Source organism: Thamnophis sirtalis, unplaced genomic scaffold (assembly GCF_051295495.1).
Source record: "Thamnophis sirtalis isolate CommonGarterSnake01/CBP01778 unplaced genomic scaffold, rThaSir2_p1.2 scaffold_17, whole genome shotgun sequence".
NCBI classification, from domain to species: Eukaryota; Metazoa; Chordata; class Lepidosauria; order Squamata; family Natricidae; genus Thamnophis; species Thamnophis sirtalis.
The window spans coordinates 28970-48576 of record NW_028261397.1 but is presented as its reverse complement, the minus strand read 5'-3'; the positions used below and the strand labels follow the sequence as shown (position 1 = coordinate 48576).

The 19607-nt window shown below is 43.1% G+C and overlaps 1 protein-coding gene across 1 annotated transcript; it reads right to left on the bottom strand.

Annotated features, from left to right (window-relative positions):
- Positions 1-1162: 1162 nt before the first annotated feature.
- CRK (CRK proto-oncogene, adaptor protein) lies at positions 1163-7580 on the bottom strand. Its single transcript, XM_014059407.2, has 3 exons — positions 7255-7580; positions 6013-6545; positions 1163-4151 (listed from the first exon to the last, which is right to left on the bottom strand). Exons 1-3 carry the CDS (start codon positions 7484-7486, stop codon positions 4014-4016), a joined length of 903 nt encoding a protein of 300 aa, XP_013914882.2. The 5' UTR covers positions 7487-7580; the 3' UTR covers positions 1163-4013.
- Positions 7581-19607: the final 12027 nt, after the last annotated feature.

The following is a 19607-nucleotide window of genomic DNA, read 5'->3' as shown; positions in this document are numbered from 1 at the left end:
AGGCCTGTGTTCACATCTCCCCTGCTCTAAAATGCAGCTTTAAACAGGAGGAAAGGTAGAAAAAATGAAACATAAAATTCCTCTTTTTTTAAATGAATTCGTCCAATAATCAAACAATATTATCCACAAATTAAATTTCTTTTCACACTGCTAACAGTCCCAGTCCAGTCTTTATTTTAAAGCTTCAAAATCCTCCCTTAATAGTTTGTTTCACTTTTAGGTCTGTGATCTTTCTCCATGTAATAAATTTAGTCAGCCAGGCCTAAAACCACAAACAGTACAAAAAGCCATATATAACGGGGGCTTGGTTAAGACCTGGGACCTTGGTCGCTTTTTCTCTTGGTATTCAACTGAGGGAGTGTTAATACCACTTAACCACGTGGTAACGCCATACTTGGAATACTGCATCCAGTTTTACCACGTTGTAAAAAAGGTGTTGAGACACTAGAGTGCACAAAAGGGAAACAAAGATGATTAGGGGAGGAGGCTAAAACATAAAGAATAGTTGCTGGAATTGGGTATGTCTGTTTTGATGAAAAGAAGGACTCGGGGTGACATGAACGCATCTTCCAATATTTGAGGGACTATCAGAGAAGAGGGGGGGTCAGCCGATTTTCCAAAGCACCCGAAGGCAGCACAAGAAACAACAGATGGAAACTAATGAAGGAGAGAAGCAATCTGGAATTAAGGAGAAATTTCCAGACAGTGAGAACAATTAGCCAGTGAAACAATTTCCCTCCAGGTGAATACTCCAACAATGCATGTTTTCAAGAGGCTGGACAATCATTTGTCTGAAATGGTATAGTTTCCTGCCTGAGCAGGGGTTGGACTAGAAGACCTCCAAGGTCCCTTCCAACTCTGTCATTCTGCAGCAGCTGATCTTGTCATTCACTATCACTCAAATGTATAGTTGCATTAGATAGCTATATAGAATTGTCACTATTTACTATTAAAATATTTTTATTGTATTTCACTTTTTAAAAAAGCATTTCTTCTTTGATAATGTATTTTTCTTTGTGTTTTGTTCTTTTATTTCTTTTTGTCACTATTCTAAAAACAAATTTTTAAAAAAATGTTTCTTTGAACAATATGATGCATCTTTAGAATCAGCCCACCCACTGCGTATCCATGCACTTACATTGTTACGGTAATGAAACACAAATTCCACTTTTGCTATTTTTATTTACGCCACATATTATACACATGTTGATTACAGGCTACAAAAAATAACTGTCAAGAAAGTGTGTAGTGTTATATAATACAGGGCACATTTTATATATGCTTTTGCTTTAGTTTGTGTACAGAATTTTTCACTCTGACAGCATGTTATTAAAATGATTAAAATACTTGCAGTTATAATAGATTAACAAGCTTTGATCACATCAGGTTTTATTATGAAATGCTGGGCTTGACTAAAATACTAGCTAGGAAAAAAAAACCCATTTAAACTGAGTAGTGTAATACTATGCAAAAATGCATCTCAAAATAAAAATAGTATCCAGTGGTGCTTTTATAGCAGGTCACTAATTCAGGGGAAAGTTACCTACCCAAAATGGGCTGGCTAGGAGGCCTTCAAGCAAAGCAATTGCTTCACTTGAGTAAGAAGCAGATCATGAAAATGCTTCTGATACCAGATGAAGAGGAAGCGTGATAATATTGCAACCATACTTTTAAAACTGAAATAAAGTGGTTGAAATATGAATATTGCAATAATACATTTGCTATTCTGTAGTTGATTTGCTGAACTCCAGTGGGATAATTCACACATTAAACCAAAGGCAAAGCATAATATATGAACGTATTGAATAGTTTTCCATACTATACTGTCATGGTTTAGTGAATAAAACAAAGTTGATTAGTTTTATAATATACAGGCAATATGGTTTATGAATCACAATAGCTGGTCAAAATTCAACAAACCACAGGGTCTATGTATCATTCCAGAAATTCTGAAGGGTCAACATTGCAGAATTGGTCACAGGGAATTTCCAACGTTACATACAATAAAAACATTGCCCTGGTGTTTCTAATGCTGCCAACTTGGCAGAGCCTAAGCAGAAATGTATTATAATAAACTATGTTTCTACTTAAATGCAGCGTATCCTGTTAAATAAAACTTCTGTATATCTCTTTAAGAGGTACTTCCTGCGAGAGTACAGAAAATCATCCAACCTCAATTGGAGAGATTCTGCCGTGTCCAAGAATACTTTAGGATCTGTTTCGGAAAAATCATTTTCAGGGAAACAAATCTTACTCTCTCTACTGAATTTCCCATAAAACAAATTCCCACAGCAAATTCCCACAAAAGGTGGCACTGCTGCCTTTCCTAAAACCCTTGGGAAGTATAGTCGAGGCGTGCCAAGAACTTGGTTTCAGAACAAATAATCTCCCAGCCTCAATGACCCACTGGGCAGCAGTGCTTTGCATGGTGTCACCAATGGGTAACCGTTTTACTAGGGAATGGACCATTCCGATCTCTGGATCCATAGAAGTTGGGATCTACAAACTTCCATTATGTTGGAAATCCGACTTAACCACTGAGGATGATTGGGTAGTACATCCCATAAGCCACAGCCAACTCCCCTGCAAAATACACTTCAGCCCAGCCCTTTATGGGTAATGCAACCGTGTGTAAGGATTGACCTGTGCGCTGCTCTCTTCATATCCTAATTGATTGTGTTTTTTTTGGGGGGGGGAAGGGGTGCATGGGACTTCCATGAGAGACAAGTGGGATCATTTCAATATTCTTCAAGCAAGAACAGAATGGCAGCATTGTTGCATTAAGCACTGAAGGGCCTCTTCCTCCTTTGTTAATGGGATATGAGATGGCCAATTACACACCTGCAGTCCATTCTTGGGAAGAGTATCAAGGGAGAGGCACGTTTTGATCAGCAAAGGGAATTTTGTTGGTTCAAGGTTATTCTTTTTCTAGCAATATTAAGTCAAAAGGAAACTTGGCAACAAGCAGTCTGGGAAAGGTTAGTAGAAAAATAGGTTTCTTCAAGTCTTGAGTAGTAGTGGAAAGATATTGTGTGTGTGTAAACTATTTATGTTTTAGAATCAATGCAAAAGCATTTTAGTATTTTTATTAGTTTATTAAAAATAAGTTCTTCATGAAACCACCATCGGAATGCTTTGCAGATGGAACCATAGTTTGAAAGGAACCATTTATAGAAGAAAGTATTTGGCATTTTCATTTATCATGGCAATATTTGCCTTGCTATATGGAGTAAGTAGAAAGTACTAAAAGGAAATTTTCAGGCACTCATCTCTTTCTATAATTGGCTAATGCTTTGGAGTGTAGTGCTCAGATAAGTCGGCAATTAAAAAAGTACAATGAACACAGTTCTCTGCCCTTTAAGGGAAGCTTAACATTCCACCAATATTTAATTTCCATTAACATCTACCTCTGAAATTAAGTCAGCTACTTGCTATGTCTGTACTAAAGACAAATTTTTGGAACTCACAATAATGAGCAGACTTCGCCCTAACGCATCCAAAATATAATCGTTAAGCTCCAGCTATCCCAGTATCAAAATACACTTAGAAAATAGACCAGGGCGATGCATAGTGTACTCATTTTGCAACAAGCAGTTATGAGACAGAAATTACAATATATATATCAGATCCAAAGAGAGGAATATGTAGGCTAGCAAGCCGTGAGTGTCCTACCAAGCCACTCGGGTTATCTACCTACAGAGAAAGCCATGCAACTGACGAAGCCCGAGAGCTCCACAGCCCCGGGTAGCATTCTCGTCCTACTCTGGGGGTGGAGGTGGTGGTGGTGGTGGTGGGGGAATGTAATGTCTTTGACCTACCTCTTGGCACAGAAGCCGTGCCCTGAAAACACAAGCCCCCCACGAGTGTTGTGTCCCAGGGACAGTTCATCTTCAATGCCAGAATGCTGGCAGAAGCCACCCTCCTTTTGACTTCTCAAGAAAGAGTCCCCATTGCTGCAGCAATGAAACGCCGTGTGCTTGCTCCCATCCGTAAGCAGAGCGGTGGGGTCCTTTTCAGCTGAAGTCCTCTTCGGGATTCTGTTGATCCAGCATCCGGACATGGGTGAATGGGAAATGGCCGCGCCTGCCGTTGCACTCTCCTTCCCACTGGCCACTCATGTTAATCTTGGTGACCTTGACTAGTTCACCAACCTGCAAAGCAAGAAAGACATCACACTGTCAACCCTGCGAATGACTCCGCCATTCCTTGGGCAGGAATCCAAACAGCGACGCTTCTGTTTCTGGGGAAAGGCGCCCTGGCTAACCGTCGCGTGTTCAACGGAAAGCAATATGGTTAAAGAAGGAACCGGTGGCGGCGGCGGCAGTAGCTGCTCCTAGCCTGGTCCTTCGACAGCAAGAGCTGCAGCTTTCCTCCTTTCCCACCAAGGGGGAAATACGGCATGCGAATTTCTGAACAACCTCAGGTTTTGTTCCAAAGGAAGGCAGGGCTGTGCAGTAGAGTTCCTTTCGTGCAAGAAAGCAAAGAATTTGCCTTTGTTACTCAGTGGACTTTCAGCACAAATTGTGATCTAACTCATCCAAACGCCTATAGGGAAAACTCAAACACCAAAGCAGGGTGGATAAAATAGATTAAAAATAAATTTAAAAACCAGATTTTTAAAAAAATTTAAATTGATTTTTTAAAATCAAATTTATTTTAATAAAATGCTTTTGGAGTAAAAATCTATCTGTCAGTGAGTCAACAGCAGGTAAGAGGAGCCGCTGCGGGACAGAGATGACAGTTGCTCTTTAAACATTTTGATTTAAATCACAATTTAAATCAACTTGATTAAAATCAAATCCACCCTGCCCCAAAGGTTAAGAATGACTAGAATTCTGCACAATCAGCACTATTGTTTATATTATTTTATTTACCCCTGGAGCCACATCTCCAAGCCTGCCAGGCTGAAAAGTCAGATAGAGCTCTGTTGTCATGCCTCGTCACTCTGGCAGTTCTGCTTAACAGTGATGCCTTTGGAAACCATTACAGAACAATCCCAGCTTGAGAACAGAGTAATTTTTTCATGGGAACAAGGGTGTGTTATCCTTTAAATATGTAAGCCAAGATTGTCCCAATTAGTGTTCCTCAATAGCCCATTGTGGGATTCCTCCCAAGGCAAAGGCAGAGGCACCAAAGAACCAGTCTAAACACTGGGCTGCTACTACCGATATCCTAGGCAGTCCCGGTCTTCCATGGAAGTATGGAAGCAGTTCAAGCATCACAATCCGGCTAACCAGAGGTAGTCCTTCACTTACAACAGATTGTTTAGTGGCCGTTTGAAGTTACAACGGCACTGAAAAAAGTGACTTATGACCATTTTTCACACTTATGACTTGTAGCATCCACATGGTCACGTGATTTACATTTGGATGCTTGACCACTCAGGCACATTTATGCCGGTTGCAGTGTCTCCGAGTTATGTGATCCCCTTTTGCAACTTTCTGACAAGCAAAGTCAATGGGGAAATCAGATTCACTTAACAACCGTGATACTAATTTAACGACTGTAGTGATTCACTTAACAAATGTGGCAAGGAGAGTCGACAAATGGGGCAAAACTCAACAAATGTCACTTCCCAAGTGAAGTAGCACCCCAACCCTTTCCCAGTGCCATTTCCTGCCTTATCCTGCTGCTTTAGAAGAAATCAAGCTGAGATACATTTAGCTGACACCAGGGAAGAGTTAATGTGTATCAAACCTCTAAGCAGTGTAACCCATGACCTTGGGCACGAAAGGCCAAGTTAGATTTAGTAACTTTTCCTCTGAAAAATGCTTCAGACAGAACTTAAGTAATCAGTGTGTTTCTCTCAGGAGAGGCAAATACAGACAGCACTCACAACACAGAAATACTATCCATTTCAAGGAGATCACGCTAGTCTTTCTGCATGCTACATTGTGAGGAACATCAGCACCAGTGGCTTGGAAGCCTTGCTGCTCGCTGGGTTCCCCCCCTGTTCTTTTCGAAACGGAAGGACCCGAGTGAGAATTCCCTCTGCACTGCGCCACTACGTACCTCCAAGGCCAAGGCTGTCTTGTCATAAGCATTAGGGACCCGCTTCTGGATGACCCGGGCAAGTATTGGCCCATTCTGAAGATTGGGAAGTGGCGTATTGATGCTAGGCTGGGCATAGGGACCTGGTTCTGGCCCACCCAACGCCTGTGGGACCGTACTATCCTGGTTACTTCCAATCGGAGCGGAGACTGCAGCAGAGGCAGCCTTATACTTCTCGACATAAGGAACCGGTATCATGCCTCGCCTGCCACCACCGTCCTCTGCATTCCACCACTGCTCTTCGGGTTTTTCCCAGATCCTCAGTATGTCTCCTTTCTTAAATGGGAGGTCTTCCTCATCATTGCCACTAAAGTCAAAAAGAGCACGTACATATTCAACTTCTTCCTGCCTGAGCTGCGCATCATTGTGATGCTTTGATTTTGAAACAGGCTCTATCAACGTTGTAGTGTCCAAGTAGTGTATTTTGTAGAACTCCAACAAAGCTGGTAAGGAATCAAACTCTTGATCACCTATCCGAAACTTAGGAGACGACCCTGCGAGCGGGGAAACAAAAAGATAATTAAACAAAATAGGAAATACCAAGAATAGCATCCAACCAATAACTCATTTTGTTTCTTAAAAATGAAAAACTAAATAAATAATGTCCATTACTTGACAGTACCATTATTGCATCTGTACATAACTTATGCACAAATTCACTTTGTAAGCAGCAAAATTAAGCGGAGGCTCTTCAGAGGCAATTCAAACTCAAAAGAAGATATCAGCCCCTTGAACTAAAGGGAACAACTACAAACCTAAATGTGACTTGACCACAACTTGACTTGGGCCTTGAGAGCCGCCACAGGAAGGGTCCTAATCCTCACCATTCAGCCCAGAGGACAGAGGCAACCAACTGGGGCTTCTGTGGCCTAAAAGGCCTTTTGCAAACAGAGGAGCCAAATCCTGACTGCCAAAGAGCATTTTATTCAACTACACGGAAGAGGCGGCAGCAACAGGCGACACCGGCTCATCTCAAACAGCAAAAGCAGCCGGCCCTGCTGGGGGCGTGGATGGGAGGCCGCGAGGGGATCTTAGGGATGGGTAAGTCGAAAGCGATTCCACCAGAATTGCAGCCAGGACGCCCCGCTCGGCCGCATCCCGAGGACACCCGGGCGAAGGAGAGACCTCCCAGCCGCTTCCTCGCCCGGGCGGCGGCGGCGGCGGGGCAGAGGCCGGAAAGGGGGGAGTGGGGGGGGGACTCACCGGGCGCCGGGGGGGCCGCCCCCGCCCCGCCCCCGCCTTGGCTGTTGACGATGTAGTGCGAGACGCGCGAGCTCTCGGAGACGGAGAGGACGAAGTCGCCCAGGATGCTGCCCGAGTCCCGCACCAGGAAGGTGCCGTGGCGCTGCCCCTGCAGGAGCTCCACCGCCTCCGCCCGGCTCAACCGTCCCCAGTACCAGCTCGCCTGGTCCTCCGCGTCGAACTGCCCGGCCATGGCCGGCGGGGGAGAGCGGCAGCGTCGCCGCCGATCGCGCGCGCCCACCCGGTCGCCGCCTCCCGCAGCCGCCCAAGATGGCGGCCGCCGCGCCTACTCGCCGGAAGTGACGACGCTCCGCCGGAAGCCGTTGTTGCGGCCTTCGCGGTGGTGTCATCAGAGTGCGCCTGGGGGAAGGCGGCCGGGCCTGGAGGCTGCCGCGCCTGTGCTCTGCGCGGCGCTCGAGACCGGCCTCGGAGCTTCTCCCGGAGGGCAGCGGAAGGTTTTTCTTGCCTCGGCCCTGCCTGTTGGCAGTTGGGGCAGCGGGGGCGTCCGCTAAAATGATCCACGCGTTAGTTTGGCGCTTGACCGCCGCTCTTATTACGTCTGTGTAGACGCGATTCTCCCCCCCCCCCCCGAGGGCCCAGTCCCACCCGGAACGAGGGCGGTGAATCCCCGAGACCAGCAAGCCGGGGGCGGCAACCGGTGGTTTCCCGCGATGCAGGGGCGGGGAGAGACCCGCGTTGGACCCTTCGAAAGAGGGGCCGAGGACCCCTGGCCGGCATCACAATGTGGAGGCAGGAGTTGGAGTTGGAGTTTATTCAATTTGTAGGCCGCCCTATTCCCCCCAAAGGGACTCAGGGCGGCTGAACAAAAGCCAAGGGAGGGGAAATTACAAAAAGTAAGACAAAGACAATCAGACAATACGAACAATTTAAAAGCACAACAGACACAGCAAATTCGAGTAGGGGGGGGGAACTCAACCCCAGGCTTGCTGGGACAGCCAGGCCTTAACGGCTGTCCGGAAGGCCTGAAAAGTGGAGAGGGTCCGAATCTCCACGGGGAGCTCGTTCCAAAGGGCCGGAGCAGCCACAGAGAAGGCCCTCCTCCGAGTAGTCGCCAGCCAACGTTGGCCGGCAAATGGGATACGGAGGAGGCCTAATCTGTGGGATGTAATGGGTCTTTGGGAGGTAATTGGCAGCAGGTGGTCTCTCAAGTACCCAGGTCCAATACCATGAAGGGCTTTATAAGTAATAACTAGCACCCTGAAGTGTATCCAGAGACCAATAGGTAGCCAGTGCAGCTCGCGGAGGATAGGTGTAACGTGGGTGTACCGGGGTACACGCACAATCGCTCGCGTGGCTGCGTTCTGGACCAGCTGGAGTCTCCGAACACTCTTCAAGGGCTGCCCCATGTAGAGCGCATTGCAGTAGTCCAGTCTTGAGGTAACGAGGGCATGAGTGACTGTTGTAAGATCCTCCCGGTTCAGGTAGGGACGCAATTAGTGCACCAGGCGGACCTGGGCAAACGCCCCCCTGGTCACAGCCGACAACTGATGATCTAAAGTCAGCTGTGGGTCCAGGAGGACTCCCAAATTGCGCACCCTGTCTGAGGGGGCGTATAATTTCACCCCCCAGCCTGAGAGATGGAATACTAAGCCAATTTGTGGGAGGAAAAAACACAAGCCACTCGGTCTTGTCAGGATTGAGCGCCAGCCTGTTCACCCCCATCCAGAAGGGTCAGCAGAAGGCAGCACTTCCCCCCTCCAGAGCCCCGACCAAAGGATACTCTGGTGGGGAAGGTGGGGAAGACTGAGGGGCCAAGAAGGATGAGGGTCCCCAGGCACAACTGGCCCTGTTTCAATTCCAGTCCTGAAGCTTCCCGAAAGGGCTCCAGATAATCATCTTCATGATCCTTCCAGGCTGTTGTGCATCCACATTCTCAAGATCCTGCTCTAAAAAGAAAAGGTTGGATACAGTGCGGAAATGATCTAGTATGGTTTGGTCTAGAGACAGTTACAATACAATACAATAGCAGAGTTGGATGGGACCTTGGAGGTCTTCAAGTCCAACCCCCGGCCTAGGCAGGAAACCATTTCAGACAAATGGCTGTCCAACATCTTCTTACCCGTTACTTGAGAAGGGGATGAGTCAGCACCTCAAGTGGCAAAGGGACAGCCCCATTATCTCCTGGATAATAAGATAATAAGAGCGGTCGTCCGGAGCTTGAGGAGGCTCGAGGAAAGCCTACAGAGCCGGGGTGGGGCCAAAACTCCCCCTCCCGCCATAGTGCAGGAGGCTGACTAGGCTACGCCCACCCAGCAATCAGGCAGAGAACCCCTTGCTAAGATTTTTGAAGCCCGCCCCTGCAGGAAACCCTGCACCACTTCGTTTAAATGGTTATCCAACCTCATCTTAAGAATGTCCAGTGATGGAGCATTCACAACTTCTGGAGGCAAGTTGTTCCACTGATTGTTTCAACTATCGGGAAATTGTGGAAAGCAGGAATGGAAAATCCTAAGGTATACTGTAGACCCATGCTTCTCAACTTGGGCAGTTTTAAGGTGTGTGGACTTCAATTCCAGAATTCCCAAGGCAGCGTGAATTCGCCCATCTTAAACTTGCTAAGACTGAAAAATGATGATCTACAGATAGGGATATTTCCATTCCCCTTTTACTGGTTCTTACTTACTTATGAGCAATCATAATGCAAAATCTCCACTTCCACCCCATCCCAGACAAAATGGTAATTCAAAATCCTCACTTCCATTTCATCAAATTCCCTGACTAACCTGCCTTCCAGCTCTTCTCCTGCATGCAGGGCAACAAAAGAAGACCATGTGACTTCCAGTTTAAAAAATGTTCAGCCAGGCCTTTCAACTTCTCGGGGGGGGGGGGAAGGGGGGGGAGATCTTGTGAAGTTGGAAGGTCTGACAATGTTTTAAAAAACCTAGTGCTCACGTGGTCTTTTGGGCTGCAGGGGGGTGACAGCCTCCCAGCTGATGGGTGCTGCAGGTTCATTTACACTTTCACAGCCTCCCAGCTGATCAGCACAGCTCCCAGTCAGGCCCCTGCAGCTTCCCCACCCCCTGAATGGCAACCCTGGTGTGTGTGTGTGTGTGTGTGTGTGTGTGTGTGTGTGTGTGTGTGGCAGCCAGTGGTAGGATTTGCCAGTTTGCCGAACTAAGCAGAATATTAACATCTGGTTCGCTTGAACTAGTGCGAACCAGCTGCAGCCCACCACTAGGTTCCAAGCTATTTTCCAAAGCACCTTCCAAAAACCAGACGAGGAATAATGGGTGGAAACTGAACAAGGAGAGATTCAACCTGGAAATAAGGAGAAATTTCCTGACAGCAATTAACCAATGGAACAGCTTGCTTTCAGAAGTTCTGGGAGCTTCATCACTCGAAGCTTTCAAGAAGACTGACATCTGTCAGAAATGGTGTAGGGTCTCCTGCTTGGGTGGGGGATTGGACTAGATGATTTACAAGGCCCCTTCCAACTCTGTTAATCTGTTAAAGCCCAGTTGCCTCCTGAAAAAGCACCTTTAGCACCCATAAAAGGTAATTTGTAAATAAAGGCAGGGGGAGATAGAATTAGAATTAGAGTAGTGGGAGATATAATTAGGGATGGAGATAATGTATTCATTTAAACCGGTTTAGTTCAATGTAATAGCTGTCTCGCACCTGTCTTTCACAGTACTCTTTTCAAATTTGGATACTGTCCCCTTTATAAACAAATTACTAGTCTATATAGACAGATAATCTATCTAGAATCTCTAATCTGTGCTCTCCAAGCAGAAATTAGGTGTCCAATTCAGCCATTCCATTCTACGGAGATGCCACGCTATCCGCCCCCCACCCCCCACCCCAAAGATCCCGCAGGAGAAGAGCAGTCTGGACAACCGTGGGATTTGGCAGGGTGAGAGCTGTGAACCATAAACATAAAGTTTTTGCTGTGACCCAGCATAACAGATACAGCGCCCTTGGTGACCCTAATGGGGACACTAGAGAGACAGGTCAAGGTAGTTGTGATAATGATGACTCAAATAAGCAGGGGATCGTGGTTCAAAATGAAGAACTTACTTCGGAAAGGCGAAATGGGGAACCAGGTATCACACATCAGTCGCACAAGAAGAGCAAGGTATGCAAAAAGAGAAGTCACCACCTGGTCGGTGATTCAATCATAAGGGATGTAAATTTAGGAAAGGATATGTAGGTTTTAAAAGAGGTCAGGTGTCTCCCAGGTGCTACTGCCAGCAGAGACGAGAGGTGTAATCTTAAGATAGTCAAGAATGCAAGTAAGGACTGTGATGTTGATGCTATTATACATCTTGGCACAAATGGTCTGTCCCAAAAAGATGTACTTTCTGTGCAGAATGATTTCCAGAGCTTGGGGGATGAACTTAGTAGTATAGATTTGTAGGCTTATCTTTTCAGAGGTTTTACCAGTATATAAGGACCAAAAAGGGAAAGGGCAGCGTGTAGCAGAGTTTAATGTGTGGCTAAAAGAGTGGTGTAAAAGGGAAGGCTTTGGTTTTATTAGTCACAATGTCTGCAGCTGGTCCAATGAAAAACTGTAGAAAAGAGATGGTTTGCACCCATCCAAGAAAGGGACTGAATTACTTGGCATTAAATTCACAGATTTTCGGGATAAACATTTAAACTGAACAGCGGGGACAGAGAATTAATTGATACAAAACATTTCTGTCCCTAGCAATCTAAAATTCATAGGGTTATCAGTGCATGTAACAGATGTTTGTGCGGGTAAGATTATCACTCCCGCTGTCAAGCAAAACCAAGCATTTAATAGTGAGTGCCATTCCATGTGCACGAATCATACAAGTGGCAAGAAAATAGGGGAAGTCAGGCATAACATAGGTTATGTAGACAGTAAACACAGTGTCAATCAAAATGGACTCAAATGTCTATACACCAATGCACAGAGTATGAGGAATAAACAGGGCGAATTAGAAATTCAAGTAAAAGAGGGCAGATATTATACAATATTGTTGCCATTACAGAAACTTGGTCGGATGAAACCAAATGGAACATACAGCTAGAAGGATTTAAATTATTTAAAAGAAATAGACCAAATAAAAGAAGAGGTGGAGTTGCACTATATAAGAAATAATTACCTCTCTACAGAAATAGAGCACAACAATGATGAGAACTATCTTGAATGCATTTGTGTCAATATTAAAGGTTGTGGGGGAAATGATATTGCCATAGGTCTATACTACAGGCCACCCAACCAAGCAGAGGAAGTAGATGAACTTTTTGCTAGTCAGGTAACTAAGGTATGTAGGAAGCTCACCACAATAGTAGTGGTTTTTTTTAACTACCCTGACATCAACTGGGAAACAAACTCTGTACCAAGTGGAAGAACAAACCTAACAAACCTAGCAGAGAACTTTCTTTCCCAAAAAGTAGAGAAGGGAACAAGGGGATCAGCAATATTGGACTTAATTCTCACTAACAGAGGGGAAATGATAGAAGATGTTGAAGCCACAGGAACCCTGGGGATAAGTGACATTGCAATATGCAAACACAAGTAGTAGAACAAAGTGAAACTAGAGTCTTGGACTTTAAGAGAGCTAATTTCAATAAACTTAGAGAGAGCTTGGGAAAAATTCCATGGATGAGAATCCTCAAGGGGAAAACAACTCAAGAAGCTTGGGAAATTTTGAAAAATGAGATTACAAAAGCCCAGTCTAGCACAATACCAATGAAGAAGAAAAATAACAGCTCCCAAAAGAAACCAGCATGGCTGCATAAAGAACTCTCTGACAAATTGAAAGACAAAAAAGATAAGTATAAAAAGTGGAAAGATGGGGACATAACTAAGGCAGAATATCAGCAAATAGCCCGAGTCTGTAAAGATGAAGTGAGGAAAGCTAAGGCTCACAATGAAGAAAGTCTTGCCACAAAAGTAAAAAACAAAAAAAGCTTCTTCCAACATGTTAAAGGAAACAATTGGTCCATTGCTGGGAGAAAATGGCAAGACGGTGACAAGCGACAGGGAGAAAGCAGAACTATTTAACTCATGTTTTGCATCTGTCTTTACACAAAGGGATAAAACAGTCCAACCTATCAAAAACAGCACCACAAGAATCAGATTAGGAACACAAGTTGAAATAGGGAAGAAAATGGTAAGCGAGCACCTGTCTACCCTAGATGAGTTCAAATCACCAGGGCCGGACGGATTACACCCCAAGGTTCTGAAGGGACTGGCAGATGAGATCTCAGAACCACTGAACTATATCTTTCAGAGATCCTGGAGCACCGGGGAACTGCCAGAAGACTGGAAAAGAGCTGATGTGGTTCCCATCTTCAAAAAAGGTGGGGGGGAAACATCCAGGAAACTAAAGACCTATCAGCCTGACCTCAATACCAGGAAAGATTCTGGAAAAGATAATCAAGCAACAAATTAGTGAACACCTAGAAGCAAACAAATACCCAAAAGCCAACATGGGTTTGTCAAAAACAGATCACGCCAGACTAATCTCATTGCCTCCTTTGATAATGTGACAAAATTAGTGGACCAGAGGAATGCCGTCGATATAGTTTACTTGGACTTCAGTAAGGCATTTGATAAGGTAGACCATAACCTACTACTACATAAAGAATGTGGGTTGGACAGCATCACCACCAGATGAATTTGTAACTGGCCGACCAACCGCACTCAATGTGTAGTTGTCTGTTGTAATATAGTTCCTTGTGCAGGTGGGTGTCCTCCATGGCCTAGTTCATACTAGGGCCTGCAGAGTCACGGTGAATCACACAGGAGAAAACAAACTCCTAGAAAGCCATAACATCCTTATCGTTAACGTTATTGTTAGGGTTAACCTTAACGTTATCGTTATGGTTAACGTTATCGTTAGGGTTAACCTTAACGTTATCGTTATGGTTAACGTTATCGTTAGGGTTAACGTTATCGTTAGGGTTAACGTTATCGTTATGGTTAACGTTAACGTTATCGTTAGGGTTAACGTTATCGTTAGGGTTAACGTTATCGTTAGGGTTAACGTTATGGTTAACGTTATCGTTAGGGTTAACCTTAACGTTATCGTTAGGGTTAACTTTATTGTTAGGGTTAACGTTAACGTTAGGGTTAACGTTATCGTTAGGGTTAACCTTAACGTTATCGTTATGGTTAATGTTATCGTTATGGTTAACGTTATCGTTAGGGTTAACCTTAACGTTATCGTTATGGTTAACGTTATCGTTAGGGTTAACCTTAACGTTATCGTTAGGGTTAACGTTATCGTTAGGGTTAACGTTATCGTTAGGGTTAACGTTATCGTTATGGTTAACGTTATCGTTAGGGTTAACGTTATCGTTAGGGTTAACGTTATCGTTATCGTTAGGGTTAACGTTATCGTTAGGGTTAACGTTATCGTTAGGGTTAACGTTATTAGGGTTAACGTTATCGTTAGGGTTAACGTTATTGTTAGGGTTAACGTTATGGTTAACGTTATTGTTAGGGTTAACGTTAACATCGTTATGGTTAACGTTATCGTTAGGGTTAACGTTAACATTAGATTACACAAGGAAGAGAAACTCAAAAAAAAGACAAATGCATAAAGCTTTAGACAATGACTATAAAATACTTGAAAGAGACCTACAGAGAGCACCACAAAAAAAAGATGTTAAAATAAAAATGGACATAATTAAACACAAAATGGACCTATTAGAAAAGGAAGAACTGGCACAAAAAATTAGAGGTGCCAAACAGAATTATTTTGAAAATGCGAACAAACCAGGCAGGTGGTTAGCATATAAGATGAAAAAAGAGAGAGAAACAAAGAAAATACCTCAACTAAGAGATAAGCAAGGAGAAATTCAATATGGAAATACCGAAAAAATATATTATACATGACTACTACGTTAAACTCTATGAACAAGAGAAGGTGGAGGAGGGACGAGTCAAAAAGTATTTACAAGATGCTAATCTCCCCCAGGTACCAGATGAAACTAGAACAATGTTAGAAAGAAAAATAACAATGATGGAACTAACAGAGGCTCTTAAAAAACAAAATAATGGGAAAGCCCCAGGACCAGATGGCCTACCCGTGGAATTCTACAGAACATTTGAAGAAACATTGACCCTCCCACTCCTACAAGTCATGAATGAAGTGATGACTGAGAACCAAATGCCGAAGTCATGGTCAGAAGCGTATATCACATTACTACCCAAGGAAGAGACTGATTTAACACAAATCAAGAATTATAGACCAATTTCTTTATTAAACTCAGACTACAAGCTATTTGCATCTATACTAGCTGAGAGACTTAAAAAATACTTAAATGGCTTCATCCATTCAGATCAAAATGGCTTTTTACCTAAAAGACAAATCAATGACAATATGAGAATAATTTTGAATACCTTGGAATACTATGAGGCCCACCCAGAAAAACAATTGGCACTGATGTTCCTCGATGTGCAGAAGGCCTTTGATAATGTGAATTGGCAGTTTATGTTTATGCAACTGGAGCAGATGAACTTTGGCAAGAAATTCACTCAAAGTATACGAACGATATACCAGAAACAAGCAGCAAAGATAATGGTAAATGGAGAACTAACAGAACCGATTGAAATAAAGAGAGGTACAAGACAAGGCTGCCCACTATCACCGCTACTCTTTGTCCTAACACTAGAGGTCTTAAATAGAAAGATCAGAGAAGAAGAAGAAATAAGAGGAATGAAAATTAAGAGAGAAGAGTATAAACTGCAAGCGTTCGCAGACGACTTAGTTTTCATTCTTGAAGATCCATTAGAAACCGCACCCAAATTGTTAGAAAGAATAGAGGAATATGGAGAAGTAGCAGGCTTGAAAATAAACAAAGATAAAACAAAGATCATGACAAAGAATATCCCAGCTACACAAAAGGAACAGTTGTCAGAAATGTTGCAGATTCAAAACGCAAGTAAGATTAAATATTTGGGGATACATTTATCACCTAGATGTAGCACTCTTAAAGAGGATAATTATACCAGATTAAAACGACAAATAGCAACCGATTTGGAGAAATGGGAAAACTTGCATTTATCAATGATGGGAAGAATTTCCACAATTAAAATGAACATTCTACCTAGAATTCTATATCTGTTTCAGACAATCCCAATTAGACTGGGTAAGGATTTTTTTCTAGACTTAAATAAAATAGTTTTGAAATTTATTTGGCAAGGGAAAAAAGCTAGAATAAAGCTTAAATTACTACAAGATGTTAGATCAAGAGGAGGTTTTGGTTTACCCGATTGGGAGCTATACTATCAGGCAGCAAACCTGATGTGGATTAAGGAGTGGATATCATTAAAAAACTCTAGATTATTGAACGTAGAAGGTCACGATTTGCTGTTGGGATGGCATGCTTTCTTATGGTATAAGGGAACTAAACCACATGGTTATTTTAGAAGACATTATATAAGGGAGGCGTTGTTGTTAAATTGGGAAAAGATTAAAAAATTACATTATTTAAAAATTCCAGTCTGGACATCAACAATTGAAGCATTCTCGTATCCGATAATACATAAAAAGGAACAAACAGTTAGATATATAGAATTATTGAATACAGAGGGTGAGCTCAAATCTAGTCGAGTTGAAGCAAGAAGGGATGGAAATGAACTGGTATTCATATGTACAGATACAATCTAGATATAATGAAGATAGAAAAACTAAAGGTCTCTATAATAAAATGACTGAGCTAGACAAAATTCTAACAGGTACCGATGAAAAAGTAATTAAAAAACTATATGGATATTTATTGGAGTTTAAATTGCATGAAGAACAAGTTAAAGAAACTATGATTGCTTGGGGGAAAAATTGTAAGTATGGGATTGATTTAGAGAATTGGCAGAAATTGTGGTCTCAAAATTATAAAATGACAATGTCTACTGCATATAGAGAAAACTTGTATAAGATGTTTTACAGGTGGCATCTACCCCCGACCAGAATCGCAAGAATGTTCAAGAATAAATCAGAAAAGTGTTGGAAATGTCACCAGATACCTGGCTCATACTACCACATGTGGTGGATTTGCACTGAAGCCAAAAGATACTGGACTAAAATCCACATGTGGTTGGAGAAAATGATACACAAACAAATAGACTTTAAATCAGAGGTCTTTTTATTGGGAATTTTACCAGAAACCTACAACAAAGACTTAAAATATTTGATTGTAAATGTGTTAACAGCAGCCAGAATTGTATTTGCAAAAAACTGGAAAAATGAAACAATACCAAAAGAGGAAGAAATCATTCGAAAAATAATGGACTGTGCCGAAATGAGTAAATTGACATTTGAAATTAGAGAGCAAGAGGATGAACAATTTTATAAGATATGGGACTTGTTTTATCAATGGCTAAGGGAAAAAAAACAAAATTTTGGAAATGAAAAATGATACACTTATGCCTTAATTGGAAAAAGTAAATGATGATATAATTATGCTGTGAAATAATTCAACAATGATATAAGGAAGTACTAATATAAGGTCTGGTGATATAATGTATAAGGTTAAGAACTTATAATGATATTTCGCTGCTGATAAGGCAATTCTAATAGGGGAACAAATGAAAACTGGTATATATAGGCAGCGATGCCTTGTTGAACAATGAAGGAATAAGATCTCTGTTTGAAGGTATGAAATGCAAGGTTAACAATGAATAGAAGTATATTCTCTGGGGGAAAATAATGCTAATGCTAACTGAATATATATTGTAGAAGGAAAATGAGATCTTTAGTTACATTAGAGGAAATATCTGAGATGGTAAACATTATTTGAAGATGTAGATGTTAAAACAACCGTAATCAAACGACATGCTGTATGTGATGATGGTTTTTTTTTTTTCCCCTTTCCTTCTTGGACCTTTTTTTTGTCCTTTTTGGCCTCCCCCCCTCCCCCTACCTTTTTCCCCCCCCTCTCTCCCTTGTTTTACTTTGTTGTTTTTTGTTTTTTAAACCCTAGCTTATTGTGGTGCTTATTAAATATACAATAGAGAGATACGGGATGTATAAACTTAGTAGGGATGCACCTGTGATTAAACGACATATTATATGTGAAGATGGGTTTCCCCTTCCCCCCCCTTTTTTTCCCCATCCTCTCCCTTTCCCATTGTTGTCTGTGTAACAAAAAATAAAAATAATTAAAAAAGAACTCTATGGAAATGACTATGCCAGAAATGTTGCACTATGTCCAACGTTTTTAATGTCCACCTAATAAAAACCTTTTAAAAAAAAGAAAGAAAGAAAAGCCACATTTTTCCTCCCTATGATTTGTTCCCTCTGGGATAGGAGTCTCAAAAACTTACTGGTTCTGTCTTGGAGAACCATTGAAAGGGGTTGAAGGGGTAACTCAAGCGTCTTTGTAGCCATCCACGCGACCTATTAGATCCCATCGATTAGGCCTCCTCCGAGTCCCATCTGCCGGTCAATGCCGACTGGCAACCACGCGGAGGAGAGCCTTCTCGGTGGCAGCTCCGACCCTATGGAACGATCTCCCCGTGGAGATTCGTACCCTCACCACCCTCCAGACCTTCCGCACAGCCCTCAGCATCTGGCTATCCCGTCAGGCCTGGGGCTAAGACTGTAACCCGCCCGAATGGTATGAATGTTGTGTTTTTTAATGATGTATTGTCTTATATGTTAAAAGTTTGTCTCCCCCTCCCCTTTGGGTTGTGAGCCGCCCTGAGTCCCCCCAGGGAAAAGGGCGGCATATAAATAAACTTCTACAATCTACAATCTACAATCCGAAACTCACCTCCAATATCTTCCAGATCATGAAGAAGACAATAATCAAGGGGAGAAAATACTTCTCAAGAGCCAAAACCCCAAGACAGAGAGCTGACGGCTCCATCTTGGGAGAAAACCCGAATAGCTCAGGCTGGTTTCAAACATGAACAGGGCTTTAATATGATGTCCTCTGGGCGCATCATAAAGGCCTCCTGCAGCACCATGCCAAAACCCGTCTCACCAAAGTCTCTGATGACCCTCTTCTTGGACATTGCCAGGCCTTTTCTACCATTTGCACCTAGAACATGGCATCATCCCCTTGCTAGAATTCACGGTGCTCCACGCAGGTCTTTAGGTTTTTATCATCTGGAGTTTAGAACCTCAGAACATCAGTCAATCAGAAGAGAGCTGGAAGGGAGCTTGGAGGTCTTCTAGTCCAGCCCCAGGCTCAAGCAGGAGACCCTATACCAGTGGTGGCAAACCACCTTCTTATGGTGTGCCAAAATTGCGCCCACGCGTGCCCAATCTCCCCGCCCAACTGCGCATTTGCACGCGACCTCCTCCCACACATGCGCAAACCCTCCCCAGGCTCTGGAGGCTTTCCTGAAGCCTGGGGAGGGCGAAAAACTG